The sequence below is a fragment of the Poromitra crassiceps genome (genome assembly GCF_964638095.1).
Source record: "Poromitra crassiceps genome assembly, chromosome: 16".
Lineage (NCBI taxonomy): Eukaryota > Metazoa > Chordata > Actinopteri > Beryciformes > Melamphaidae > Poromitra > Poromitra crassiceps.
The window spans coordinates 21,475,727-21,491,157 of record NC_139645.1 but is presented as its reverse complement, the minus strand read 5'-3'; the positions used below and the strand labels follow the sequence as shown (position 1 = coordinate 21,491,157).

Sequence of the window (15,431 nt, the reverse complement as noted above, 5' to 3'; positions counted from 1 at the left end):
GCATTAGCAGTCGAAACCATTCCAGCGCTTCTTTCAAGATCAGAGAGCTATAGGTGTTGTGTACTGTGTGTTGTGTTGTGTTGTGTTGTGTTGTGTTGTGTTGTGTGTTGTGTTGTGTTGTGTGTGTGGTGTGTTGTGTTGTGTTGTGTTGTGTGTGTGTGTGTGTGTGTGTGTGTGTGTGTGTGTGTTGTGTGTTGTGTTGTGTAGTGTAGTGTAGTGTAGTGTAGTGTGTGTTGTGTTGTGTTGTTTTTGTGTTGTGTTGTGTTGTGTTGTGTTGTGTTGTGTGTGAAATTGAAAGTGCAACAGCAGCAGTCACTGTAACTTGGGATTTCTCATGTTGCGTTCCTGGACATGCTAAACTAGGGCACTGGGTGCACGAGTCGAGCCCTCTTCCTGCTTCTCCTTTGTGCTGACGCCTTTATTCAGTCATAATGAGGAAAAGAACGACTGAACCTCCTGACCCACACCTTCAGGCCACCGGGGGGTGATTTAATGTGTGTGTGTCTGTGTGTGTGTGTGTGCGTGTGTGCGTGTGCGTGTGTGCATGTGCATGCGTGTGTGTGTTGTCTTATTGATTTATGCACTGAGCCCCTGAGGAAATATCTGCAGCATTCCTCCAATTTTTGACTTAATTGTAGTGGTTTCCAAAGTCTGAGACTGTGGGCCTCCCCTCAGACAAAGCTCAGAAAGCCATCCCTCCTACACACACTCGATAATTAATTGAGCCAAGATAGCCTGATATTGCTGTAGCCTGTTTGACATACTTCAGATGACACCAATACCTAAAAATACCTGTCATAAGGTCTGCCTGAAGGAATTATTTGTTTCTGACTTTGGGAAAGTTGGGAAAACTGTAAAATTCCCAAAACTACTGATTATCTTAACTATTTCATTAACGAAATCACACAAATTTAGACTATTCTAGGTTTAGGTTTAGGTTCTATATGTGATCTCCTTTTGAGATATTTTCTTCGCTGCCATTCACTGAGCCTCCCCTGAAACTGTCTGGAGACTCCCTGGGGAGGCCCGCCTCCCACTTTAAAAACCTCTGGTCTATTTATTGATTCAATTTTTACCTCGTTGATACAATATAGGTCCCTTCCTTCTTTGAGTATGTGTCTGTCTGTGTGCTGACCTGTGCGTTTGTCTGCTTCCAGACTTTTCTCGGAGACTTCCAAAAGGAACAGCAGAAGTTTGTCCAGGAAAATAAGGCCAAGAGATCAGGTGGGATGCACAGCGATTCGCCCATTTCACATCCCACCCAATTCACCCAATTTGTGCCTAAAAGGCAGGAAGTAAAACAGGTGCAAGCAAGACATTGATTAAGGTTTCCAACTTCCAAATCCGTTTAGGTGTTCCAGTGCCGTGGCTCTAATTAGTGTCTTGCTTCCACCTGTTTTACTTCCTGCCTTTTAGACACAAAGTGGGTGAATTGGGTGGGATGTGAAATAGGCTAATAGTCCCAAAACAAAAGAAGTTTGAAATCTGAAAATCTTCTGAGGCCACGCCCACCCAACGCTTTAATCACAACTCTGATCAACACGCCAGACTAAGATGATGTATTTCCCCATATATTTTTTATTTCATTAACAGAGCATGTGAACTTGGACATACGGCAAATTAATAATCATCCATCCACATACAAAAACTGAGGCAAAATACCCAAAAGCCAGATTGCCAACATTTTCTCCCCCTTACTCATCAGAAGTATTTGTGTGCACAACACATTTGTTGAGACAAACTGTGATAAGCAACAACACAAAAATACTCAACAATCTATTAAAGCTATTTAGGCTGTAAAAAATGCTACCTTTTCTGTATAGGGGAGACTCATGGGTACCCATTAAACCCATTTTCATTCAGAAATATCTTGAGGTGAGAGGTCAAGGGACCCCTTTGGAAAAAAAATGTAGCCTACATTTTGAGTGTTTTATTTTATTTTATTTTTTTACCTTTACATATCATCAGTGACATCGACATTGACGATGTCACTGATAATATTACTGATGTTGTACCGAAATCTTAATGTCTGGGGCCCCTAGATTTTTGTGACATCAAAGTGGGGTCACAAGCCAAAAAAGGTTGGGAACCCCCTGCCCTAATGTGTGATGAGTGAAGCTGCCTGTGCTGGCGTTTGTGCCCAGATGCAGCGGTGCCACCCTGGGTCGGCTACAACGAGGAAGAGACCATCCAGCAGCAGATCCTGGCTCTGTCTGCCGTGAGTCACGTACAGATCCTACACGATGTCAGCATGTGTTCTCTCATGTCACTTATAACACGGCTTTGTTGAAAGCTCATCTCTGATTGGCCGATAATCGCTCTCTGTCTGTGGTCTGTTTCACACCTGATCCTATCAGTCTGCAGTTAAAAAAACATCTGATCCATGAAGCTCCACCTTGTGTCTAAAACACATTAGTCTTTAGCTGCTGCACACGGTCCTGCTAGAGCTTTTATAGGCGGAATCTTGTCAATCACATTAGCTTATAATCAGATCATTTAAAGTCAACATTTTATTTCAAATGATTCATGTCCGATATTTTCCAACTCTCTTGACTGATGCCGATACCGATATTATTATTATTAATATTTATATATATATTTATATTTATGTATTTATGTATTTATGTATTTATTTATTTATTTATATTGCCGATATATAGTGCATCCCTAGTAAAAAGCAAGGCGCTGGTAATGTGTCTTCCTGTAGGACAAGAGGAACTTCCTGCGCGACCCCCCGGCCGGCGTGCACTTCTGCTTCGTCATGGAGGAGATGTACCCTCTGGCCACCGTCATGCTACAAGAAGACCAGTAGCCTGTACTACGAAGCTAGTTTAATGCCTTATCCGAGTAAGTTTGAGTTTAAACCTGGTTTAGCCGTACTACAAAGCAAGTTAACTTTCAATCACCATGGCAACTGAAGCTGCAAAGCTAACCTGGTCGCGACCAGGTTAGCTTCAGAGGATAAGATCAAAATCCATGACAGACCCATATAATCGGCTCTCTGGAGTCACTCACCGTTCATATAAGATCGCCATATGAAAAATAGATTGCAGTCAACTGAGAATATAACAAGAAAAACATTTGTGGCTCTGTAGGCTACATAATTAAATTAAGCCTACTTACCACTTTATGTCTTAACAGCTCAACGATGCGTGGAGAAATATGATCACTATTAATCACCGCGGCGCATATCATGAATGGACCCTCAAATGGAGTGAGGGTGATATTCTCCTACATGCCAGAAAATCCGCATCGTCTCAATTCAGTTCAGCAGTTTTCTCTTTTATAGTAGGCTATTAGGCTTTATACTAGGCTATTTTATATATGAATTATTCGATCAGTGCAACCACACACATGAGTGATAGAGATCATTATTCATTGAGCATGCGTTTCTAAATCTATGGTCTAAATAGGCTTACAGATTGTGGAAATGTATAGACTGAGATTACATTTGTTGCTGCTGTATCAATGTATGCAGCTGTATCAGACAGAAATCGCTGATCGAAGTAAATCAAATGACTGATGTGAATACAAGCTGCTGCTTTAGACAGCCCTTCAGCAGACTATCCAACGCGGATTTTCATTCTGACATTAAATTGCGGATACATTAAATATCCGCTAAAACTCTGATCATGCACTGCGCTTTCATGGAACGAGGAAATGGGTGTGGAAATGGGTGTGGGCGTGGATCAACTCAGCTGTTCATAATGTGATTGGCTACCGCACCTCTTTCGCGTGGACGCGCGCCTGTGCACGAGCGAAAAACGTGCGCGTGCACAGGCAGATCCCAGGTCCACTTACCTAGTAAAAAACCAGCGTCGTAGTATCAGTTAACTAGATAGCTTTGATCCTGTTCAGTCAAACCAGATCAAAGGGACTTATCGCGGATCTGTTAAACTAGTTTCGTAGTACAGGGCTCAGCTGCTCAACCGCATGCGCTTTGACCTGGTCCCCAAACAGTCTGTCTGTGTGTGTGTGTGTGTGTGTGTGTGTGTGTGTGTGTGTGTGTGTGTGTGTGTGTGTGTGTGTGTGTGTGTGTGTGTGTGTGTGTGTGTGTGTGTGTGTGTGTGTGTGTGTGTGTGTGTGTGTGTGCGTGCGTGCGTGCGTGCGTGCGTGCGTGCGCACGTGTGTGTACGTGTGCGCGTGTGTGGTCTAATTAATGTCGCAGAGTTCCCACAGTCATGCAATACCTGGAAAACTGGAAAAGTCATGGAATTTCAATATTTTGTTTTCCATGCCTGGAAAAGTCATGACATTTGTAAAATCATTGAACGTTTTGGAAAAGTCATTGATTTTGTTGTGTGTAATGAAATTAATTGTTATGGGTAATCTTTTTTTTTTTATAAATATTTTTATGGAAAATTCATGATTTCTTTTCCAATAGCTCCCATGCAATGTGACTGACTGCCTCCAAATCAATACCAGATTATTACTAGACTGGACAAATAAGACACACCTCATTATATTTGATTTGAGTGATTCTTGTATTTTATATTAATATTTTTATGGAAAATTCATGATTTCTTTCAATAGCTTCCATGTAATATGATGCCATGACTAAAGCACTAAAATTCCAAGTGCAATATGCAAGTATTTTAAGTATGTTAAGCATATTTAAGACCATGGGAAAAAATACTAAAACTGAAAGTATAATAATAGCATTCATATTACAATAATCAAGAATGATAATAAAAACAACAGTAATAATAAAACATTTATGCATATTAGTCCAGAATTTTATCAAAATACCTCACTCAGTTTAGGACGTAAGTAGCCTAAAGCTTTATTTTTATGGCACCTTTCAAAACCCCATAGACGTAATGTAGTATTGATCAATTCTACAATTAATATGTGATCAATAAAAATCATTATGACCATCGTATCAGATGTGGACAACAGTGATTGGACAATATCTGACTCTTATTTAGAGCTCAATTATTTTGGTTTCTATGTCAATGTAACCCTGGTCCGGTCCATTATGATGACTCACCTGTGTTTGTGTTTGTTTGTAGTGTGAAGGAGGAGGCGTTCTGGAGGAACTACTTCTACCGGGTGTCTCTGATCAAGCAATCGGCCCAGCTGACGGCGCTGGCAGCCCAGCAGCAGCAGAGGGAGGAGGGGGACAGAGGGGCCAGTGTCTCCCCTGAGGACGTCACCTTAACAGGTTAGAGGGAGGAGGGGGACAGAGGGGCCAGTGTCTCCCCTGAGGACGTCACCTTAACAGGTTAGAGGGAGGAGGGGGACAGAGGGGCCAGTGTCTCCCCTGAAGATGTCACCTTAATGTATATATATATATATATATACAGTATATATACAGTATATATATACACACATATCATTCATATCCTAGCCACTAAATTTAAAAATATATATAATTTCTTTGCAGAAAATGTCAGACCAAAAACCCCACCTGTTTCCATCAGTGACATGCAGAAGGTAAGAGTGCTATACTGTGGATGTGGTGGTTGTGTATGCTCAGTATGTATACAAGTGGCTGAGGAAGAAGCTCTCTGTTTTCAGTCCCAGCCAGCCCAGGAGGAAGAGGAGGACATGTGTTCGAGTCCCGGGGTGTCGGAGTTTGTGAGCGACGCGTTCGACTCCGCCAACATCAACCAGGACGACCTGAAGAAAGAGATGGAGCAGCTGGTGCTGGATAAGAAGGACAGCCCCTCTCCTGAAGGTCGGCTTTCTTACACTTTTGTTTCATCCTTTAGGGAACTGTGTGTCTGTTACATTTCTTAAGCTGGAAATGAGACAGATATCGTTTTGTTGTGTTGGTATTTCTGATGATTTTCTTTTCATGTTACAACATGTAAGCTGAAGAAGTAAGCTATGAACCAGGGAACCACTCTCTCAACAGAAGACGGCTTTAAAAGAACACTGTCAATCTATCGGCATTCAAGCTGCTGATAAAGACGATATTTTTTGTGCCGATGTTGCAGATTTTTCATTAAAAAAAAAATCCAAAAATCAGAAGCACTCTTGTTTCCCACCGAATGTTATATTTGGTAGGGTGGAAAAGCCTGGGAAAGAGCATTGAGGCCAAAAATGTAATTAAATGTATATTAATAATAACTAGAATGTCTACATTTCCTAACGAAAATGTAATTGTGCTTGCTGTCCTCGCCATGCACCGCCTGGCTTCCAAAGTCCCTGCCCATGGACCTAGGGGGACTAAGTAGTTATGGGGGTGCCTATGTGAGTAAAAGGACTTTGGAGTAGAAGTACTTGGTAGGTGGGGAAGTCAGACTGGTTGTAGCCTACTAGAGAGACACAAAAGGCTGGCCCAATCTCTGCAATCTAAAACTACATTACCTGCAAACTACAGCATCAATAATTACCATGTATTGTAAATGTCTCCAACTGTCTCAAGGAAAATAGGACATGATAAGGGACTGTTCGTTATTTATGAGAGGGGGGGGTATGGTGCAGGGGCGACTTTGTTTTCGTTTTGTTCCTTCACCCTCCCCAGATCTATAAATATTTTCCCATGTCCCTCCCTGAGTGACTGGAGATAAATGCATCACCCTCCCTCCACCATAAATAACCACACTTTATCATATTCACACCAAAGGTAGTAGCCTACTGAAGAACGCTACGTTTGATAGCGCCCGACATCGGGGGGGAGAGGGGGCGGGGGGCATATAACGTTAATAGTACCCAGCCCAATATGGCCTCATCTCCTAGTTATAAAGCCTACAGTAGCCTAGCCAGCTGCATATGTGTCAACAATTCCAGCTCTGAAACAATATAGGCTAAAGCGATGATAAACGTTTCCAGTCAATGCACCAAGCAAACTGCAGGACCAAAACAACCTATTCTGCACACACACACACACACACACACACACACACACACACACACACACACACACACACACACACACACACACACACACACACACACACACAAAACATACCGACACGTGCATATTAATGACCGTTCTCCCAAATGTACTGAATAGGCCTGTACACAGTGCATACTGTAGGAGCAGCGTCCACAATATTGGCACGCGGGCCATATAACACTTACCATTTGATGGTCCCATGACAACGAATTCCCTGGAGTTGGGGGGAAAGTATAGGTTTTCTGTACCAAATCCTGGTGTACGTTTTTCATCTTGAAGGATAAATCCTCACTTTCAGTTTCTGTGTTGTTTTTTCCCGCTATCTTGTATTTGGTACCACCCACTGTACAACGCTATCTACCACTTTCTCATGTGCATAAAACACGGAATGTGCGCACGGCGGCGCAACCACAGTAATATAAGACTCACAATGTATTTAGCCTATAGCCTATATCATCAGCAGATTCACAACTTAACAAAGGCGAGTTGTTGTTACGAGCTGTTGGCAAATAAAGCTTGTTTACCTTTCAGAAGTGGACACCAGCGGGGGCTGCGTCAGCAAAGGTCTTTAAATAAATCCAATCATCCTCTATTAGGATTCTCTCTGCCAGTTCATTTTATATGGAGATTGTTGCCAGTCCATTAAGTCTGTCTTGTTTCATTGTAGGCTACTACTGCAGAGGTAGTTTCAACTTTGAGAAACTTCAGATATTGTATCTTGCAATTTTGGTCTCTCCAATGAATGGGCAGGCAAAGTGCGCACTGCGCGCTGCACAGGGAAACAGATTGTTTTGGAACCCAGAAACAACGTTAGAAATATCGCGCTTATTTACTGATTACACTAATACTGGTACACACATATGAGCACATGGCCTAGGCTACCTTAACCCAAAGTTAATGATGTAAATTAGTCTACTTGTAGGCTATGTCATTTCATTTACTCCGTGTCCCTTTTCCTCATTCAAGCGGGATGGAGAAGACATGATGACCCGCCCTCCTCTGCCTCTGATTGGCTAGTAGTAGTGCTTGTTTAGGCATGAGGAGTGATGATTGGTTGGGTTAGGGTAAGAATATCAGGGTAGGCCAATCAGAGGCATAGTAGGGCGGGCGGTTCGTGGCGCGGACAGCGGCGAGAGAATGGATCTAGCGGGGAAGAGCATGAGAGGCAGAGCGCTGGAGAATATTTGGAGAGCTGCAAGTGAAGGTGCACAAGTGCCGCCCTAGGCGGTCGCCTATGTCGCCTATATGTTCGAACCGGCCCTGAGCCTAGCCAACTGCATATGTGTCAACAATTCCAGCTCTGAAACAATATAAAGCGATGATAAACGTTTCCAGTCAATGCACCAAGCAAACAGCAGGACCGAGTGAGGGCCTGTACACAGTGCATAGGAGCAGCGGTTTACGTGAAAGGAAGGAATGGGAGATACCAAGTCCAGTCACCATACAGGTAAACCATAGATATAAATAGGGGAGTAAACACGAATTTTGGAACGAAAAAACGCATTTAAAATATATACAAAATACAAAAAATGAATGTTGTATAGCCCTCCCTAAAGCCAAAATAAAAAACACAAGTCCCTCCCCAGTACTAAAAAAAACATTTGATATCCCTCCCCCTTTCTGCACCATACCCCCCCTCTCATAAATAACGAACAGTCCCTAACCTCCAGAGAAGTAGTATTCCTTGTAGTGTCATTCATGTTTATGGTTGCGACAACAACTGTTTACAAAACTAGCAGGCTTACCAGAGCTGCAAACACACAAGTGAAAAGCTTTCAATGGCTGCATCTAATCAGCCAGTAACTAATGTAGGCTATCTTCCATTATGTTAGTGTAAGAAGTCAAATGTACTGATAATAGTCCCTGGTCACCAAAGTAATGTTACCCTTTTAGTTTTGTTACGGAGTTGCTGATCGGTTGTCATGTGTCCAGTCAGCCAGAGAAGCTGCTTGGGTAGCATGCTAACTAACGCCTAACGCAGTGGTTCTCAACTGGTGTAGCCTCAGGACCCACTATTTTCCTTGTCATGAAGTCGCGACCCAAATTTCAGATTTTTTTTTAAATCACTCAAATTTATTGCACAAAAAATTGCGCATTTATTTAATACACAATGCCTTCATGCACTGTCAAATGAACAAAAAAGTGCAACAGAAGTGCAACTACGGCTAAAAAACAATTGAAATAAGGCAGACTTGAATTACAGGCCTATATGTTTTTAAATTTAAACAAGTCAAACTGGTCATGGTCAGAAAGTCTTATTTGAACTGTATGAAATATGAAATAAAAGGCAGACTTTTCTTGAATCACAGGCAGGCTATATGCTTTTTAGTTAAACTGGTCATAACTTTTAATTAAACTGGGGCCATGCTAATCCAGTTTCAATCATCTGAATTGAACTAAAATTAAATATGAAATGAAAAGGCAGACTTCTCTTGAATTACAGGCAGAGCATATGCTTCAGCTTGTTAAACAAGTGAAACTGGTCAGGCTAATCCAGTTTCAATAATCTGAAAAAAAAAAAAAAAAAAAAAAAAGTACTGTACTGTAAAAGTCCGCGACCCAATCAAAACGGCCCCGCGACGCTACCCACCAGTTGAGAAACGCTGGCCTAACGCTAGCATTAGCTCAATTAGCTTGTTGCAACTAGTCCCAAACATTGATGAACAGTGTGTCCTAACGCCAGGGGGACAAGGTGTTTGTTTTGGCTGGCTGAGGTTAGCCTATAAGGCACAGTTGTTGTGGCTAACAGCCTCCGTTCACACTAGGCTATTCACACTAGGCTATCTCTTCCATTATGTTTTCAAACCCAGCTGGCTGTATAAAATGAACAACCACAAAGTGGTGACACTTACCCATGGGTTCAGTTCATTTTGTTCATTCATTGTTTTCTGGACATGTTACCATGCTACATTAACACAGCAGGTAACAGAACAGACAGGCCTCCCATGGTTGGCGACAAGTGTTATCATTGTCTCTACCCAAGATGCAACACTGCTCTACCCAACATGCAACGCTGCTGCTCAGAGCTGCTCTTTAGCTCTATTAATCTGGTCAAATCTCACCGGATTCCTGTTTCCAGTACACTTTTAGCATTTGGTTTTTAACAGAGAAGAGTTGGAGCTGCTGAAAACATACAGTATGCAAATGAGAGGGAGACCATGAGTGATATACCCACTGTGATACAAGTATAGGTGTGTCTGATATCTACATAATAGCGTGCGTGTGTCATACAAGAAGGAAGGCTGGCCATAATGAGAATGAATCTGCACTTCCTGCCGCCCTTCAAAATAAAACCATTTAGAAGGGACAGGCACTGAATGCTGCTATAGCGCCCCCTAAAGGCTAAATGACAAAATACTTCTGATATAGGCTCAGAGTACATCCCTCCACACCTGTACCAAGTTTGGTTAGCATCGGACGATTTTTGTGAAATAGGCCCCACCCACAGAAGATTGGAAGTGGATTATATCGCAATGGTGTGTTTTTTTTTAAACTTCCAAATCAGTGTTGTGCAGGACACTCCCAACATGATGTGTGCGTTGGTTTGGTGAAGATTGGACAAAATTTCAAGGAGAAATGGCAAAAAAACGGTTTTGGACAAAATGCAAAATGGCGGAAAATCTAGTCAGACGGAAATGGGCGTGGCCTAGTTGAGTAGATGCGGGAGGACCCAAGGAATCCAGGGAAAAAATAATTTTGATGATAGACCCTACGGTTCAAAAGTTATGGACCAAAAGGTAAGGAGGGCTGTTATAGCGCCACCATATGGTCAATTGGTGCAATTTTTTCGGGGATAGTAAAAGACCCCTCAGTGCACCTCCCTACCAAGTTTGGTAGCTGTAGTGGTTATGGTTTCTGAATTACAGCTAATTTACTGCAAGATTTTGCAAGATTTTTCCAAACCCCATGCAAGTCAATGGGGAAAAAAATGGCGCTTAATGGCGAATTGCGGCCAAACCGCTTTCACAAACCCTTAGCAAAGTCATAGCATACATGTCCTCAATGAGCCGGTCATTTTGAGGTCTGGCATGTCTATGTGGCGCAAAAATTGAGGGAGTTATTACGCGCCAAACTTTTTGGCAGATATAATAATAATATGAACTAGATGGTCTACATTTCCTAACGAAAATGTAATTGTGCTTGCTGTCCTCGCCATGCACCGCCTGGCTTCCAAAGTCCCTGCCCATGGACCTAGGGGGACTAAGTAGTTATGGGGGTGCCTATGTGAGTAAAAGGACTTTGGAGTAGAAGTACTTGGTAGGTGGGGAAGTCAGACTGGTTGTAGCCTACTAGAGAGACACAAAAGGCTAGCCCAATCTCTGCAATCTAAAACTACATTACCTGCAAACTACAGCATCAATAATTACCATGTATTGTAAATGTCTCCAACTGTCTCAAGGAAAATAGGACATGATAACCTCCAGAGAAGTAGTATTCCTTGTAGTGTCATTCATGTTTATGGTTGCGACAACAACTGTTTACAAAACTAGCAGGCTTACCAGAGCTGCAAACACACAAGTGAAAAGCTTTCAATGGCTGCATCTAATCAGCCAGTAACTAATGTAGGCTATGTTCCATTATGTTAGTGTAAGAAGTCAAATGTACTGATAATAGTCCCTGGTCACCAAAGTAATGTTACCCTTTTAGTTTTGTTACAGAGTTGCTGATCGGTTGTCATGTGTCCAGTCAGCCAGAGAAGCTGCTTGGGTAGCATGCTAACTAACGCCTAACGCAGTGGTTCTCAACTGGTGTAGCCTCAGGACCCACTATTTTCCTTGTCATGAAGTCGCGACCCAAATTTCAGATTTTTTTTTAAAACACTCAAATTTATTGCACAAAAAATAGCGCATTTATTTAATACACAATGCCTTCATGCACTGTCAAATGAACAAAAAAGTGCAACAGAAGTGCAACTACGGCTAAAAACCAATTGAAATAAGGCAGACTTGAATTACAGGCCTATATGTTTTTAAATTTAAACAAGTCAAACTGGTCATGGTCAGAAAGTCTTATTTGAACTGTATGAAATATGAAATAAAAGGCAGACTTTTCTTGAATCACAGGCAGGCTATATGCTTTTTAGTTAAACTGGTCATAACTTTTAATTAAACTGGGGCCATGCTAATCCAGTTTCAATCATCTGAATTGAACTAAAATTAAATATGAAATGAAAAGGCAGACTTCTCTTGAATTACAGGCAGAGCATATGCTTCAGCTTGTTAAACAAGTGAAACTGGTCAGGCTAATCCAGTTTCAATAATCTGAATTAAAAAAAAAAAAAAAAAAAAAAAAAGGAAAGTACTGTACTGTAAATGTCCGCGACCCAATCAAAACGGGCCCGCGACGCTACCCACCAGTTGAGAAACGCTGGCCTAACGCTAGCATTAGCTCAATTAGCTTGTTGCAACTAGTCCCAAACATTGATGAACAGTGTGTCCTAACGCCAGGGGGACAAGGTGTTTGTTTTGGCTGGCTGAGGTTAGCCTATAAGGCACAGTTGTTGTGGCTAACAGCCTCCATTCACACTAGGCTATTCACACTAGGCTATCTCTTCCATTATGTTTTCAAACCCAGCTGGCTGTATAAAATGAACAACCACAAAGTGGTGACACTTACCCATGGGTTCCGTTCATTGTTTTCTGGACATGTTTCCATGCTATAGTAACACAGCAGCTAACAGAACAGACAGGCCTCCCATGCCATACATGAACACAACAGGTTTCCTGCAGGCAGCTGTCAGGGCTGTGAGGGGGCGGGCTCTGGTCGGCCCTGTGAATTTTTTTATTGGTTGGCGACAAGTGACCTAGAAAATCCAAGGAACTCTGATTCACTCTGATTTGCCCTCTCCTGGGGCTCCCACTTGCACCAGGGAGGGAGAGGAATGACTGTAGTAAGTAGGGGTGTCACAATATATCGTCCCACGAAATTTCGCGATAGTAAAACGTCACGATATGTATCGTTGAGATGAAATATCATATCGCAAAAAAAAATTTTTTTTTTTTTTTTTTTCAAAAAATAGATTAAGAAACGTCTTTGTTTGTTGAAGTTCAATGTGTGGAAAGTAGTTCAGTTGAACAAGTCTCTGAAGAGACACATGAGAAGTTATACAGGAGAGAAACCATTCAATTGAGTTTCTGGCAAAACTGTTTACTTGACAGGAAAAACTGAAGATGCATAAAAAATAGATTAAGAAAAGTCTTGTTGTTTGAGTTTGAAGAAAAACTGAAGATGCATAATGAGAATTTATACTGCTGAGAAACCTTTTAGTTCAAAGTAAATCTAAGTGACGGTGTAACTCATTCTATTTCAAGATAAGCCTTATCTCCAATCTCATGTTTTTTCTAGTTGTTATTGTAATAACAATTTCCCACAACAGCATGTTTTGTATTTGTGCATTTCAAATAAAATACTACTTTTCCAGTCATATATTGTCATTATTCAAGTTTAAAAAAATATTGTTAAAATCGTATCGTATCGTATCGTTATCGTGAACCCAGTATCGTGATACGTATCGTATCGTGAACTGAGTGTATCGTGACACCCCTAGTAGTAAGTGATGTCATACTTTTACAGATGGAGGAATGACTGTAGTAAGTTATTTCATACTTTTTTTGTCTACATCATTCTCTCTACCCAAGATGCAACACTGCTGCTCAGAGTTGCTCTTAAGCTCTATTTATCTGGTCAAATCTCACCGGATTCCTGTTTCCAGTACACTTTTAGCATTTGGTTTTTTAACACATTGAGTGCCAGCCATGTTTTCAATCCTGTAGGTAACTTGTGCCAGGGGTGTTTTTGACGATTCTGGCTCATTTTACAACAGCCGAGGATTATTTTCTGTTAAGAATTCATGAACACCAATCATCTAAAAATAACTAATAGAATGTGTGCTTTCTCTGTCTAAAAGAGTTAGTTTGCAGAGTTAGTAGTTATGTAGATATTAGCCGTTGAGTACAGCATGGTTTCAGCGTCTGGAAATTTATTCAGAGATAAATGGCTTTTTGTGAAACAGTCACTTTAACCATTCATTTTTGGCATCAGTAAGACCGTCAGACATTCTAAACAATAGTTTTGAACAGTAATTTCCTCCATAACAACAGGAAACACCCCTCTCATTCAAACTCCTCCCTCCGTGTGTCTTCTCCTCCTTCCTCCTGGCTCTAACAGCGGGCGTGTCAGAAGCGCGTTGCTGCTGCCTGCCTGCCTGCCAGCGTGCCTGCCTGCCTGCTTGCCTGCGTGCGGACGCTCCTTGTGCGAGTCAAGATGGGCCGGGGAATGCGTGGGCGATGGGCAGATGTTGATTCTGGCCTTTCTGAGGTGTTTCAAAGTGTGTTTCACCTATAATCTAGTTTGCAAATCGCTCTCCGCTCTCTGTGTGCTGCTGCCTGCGCGCGGCCGCTCTCGGGCAAGACGAGTCTGAAATGGATTACTGTAAAATCGCCTCGCCATTTCCTTGAATGGCTTGCTCCCGCGGTGTGTGTGTGTGTGTGTGTGTGTGTGTGTGTGTGTGTGTGTGTGTGTGTGTGTGTGTGTGTGTTCGCGCGTTGCTCCGCGGCTCTGGGGGGAGGGGATCTCTGTCCGTTCTGTGTGTGTGTCTCCGGGCTTCTGACTGTAAAATCGCCAAGCCATTTCCGCGGGAGGCGGCTGCTTTTGGTCCCGAGGCTGTGGCTTCTCTCTGTCTCTGTCGCCACTTAGTGGTCGGTAAAATAGATTACACACATGCTCTTGCTCCAATAGTTATCTCGAAGATGTAAAAGGGGTTGATTGATGTCCCACCGTCAAAAAAACATGTAAGACGAGTTATTTCGGCTCTGGCACTCAAGCGTTGGATTATGTAAGACGAATTATTTCGGCTATGGCACTTAAGGTGTTAACAGAGAAGAGTTGGAGCTGCTGAAAACATACAGTATGCAAATGAGAGTGAGACCATGAGTGATATACCCACTGAGATACAAGCATAATAGCGTGCGTGCGACAAGTGACAAGTGTCATACAAGAAGGAAGGCTGGCCATAATGAGAATGAATCTGCACTTCCTGCCGCCCTTCAAAATAAAACCATTTAGAAGGGACAGGCACTGAATGCTGCTATAGCGCCCCCTAAAGGCTAAATGACAAAATACTTCTGATATAGGCTCAGAGTACATCCCTCCACACCTGTACCAAGTTTGGTTAGCATCGGACGATCTTTGTGAAATAGGCCCCACCCACAGAAAGTTGGAAGTGGATTATATCGCAACGGTGCGTTTTTTTTTTAAACTTCCAAATCAGTGTTGTGCAGGACAGTCCCCACATGATGTGTGCGTTGGTTTGGTGAAGATTGGACAAAATTTCAAGGAGAAATGGCAAAAAAACGGTTTTGGACAAAATGCAAAATGGCGGAAAATCTAGTCAGACGCAAATGGGCGTGGCCTAGTTGAGTAGATGCGGGAGGACCCAAGGAATCCAGGGAAAAAAGAATTTTGATGATAGACCCTACGGTTCAAAAGTTATGGACCAAAAGGTAAGGAGGGCTGTTATAGCGCCACCATATGGTCAATTGGTGCAATTTTTTCGGGGATAGTAAAAGACCCCTCAGTGCACCTC

General features: G+C 42.2%; 1 protein-coding gene across 1 annotated transcript in view; it reads left to right on the top strand.

Moving 5' to 3' along the window:
- The window catches only part of LOC310791513 (synapse-associated protein 1-like), a gene marked incomplete at both ends in the record, with an annotated part of 30,591 nt that overhangs the window by 8,606 nt on the left and 6,554 nt on the right, over positions 1 to 15,431 (top strand). The window contains 7 exons of the mRNA XM_083653188.1: positions 1,158 to 1,224; positions 2,145 to 2,218; positions 2,708 to 2,808; positions 3,915 to 3,959; positions 5,013 to 5,164; positions 5,387 to 5,436; positions 5,521 to 5,680. Coding sequence (XP_083509314.1) covers positions 1,158 to 1,224; positions 2,145 to 2,218; positions 2,708 to 2,808; positions 3,915 to 3,959; positions 5,013 to 5,164; positions 5,387 to 5,436; positions 5,521 to 5,680 — 649 coding nt within the window. The remainder of the gene's footprint in view (positions 1 to 1,157; positions 1,225 to 2,144; positions 2,219 to 2,707; positions 2,809 to 3,914; positions 3,960 to 5,012; positions 5,165 to 5,386; positions 5,437 to 5,520; positions 5,681 to 15,431) is intronic.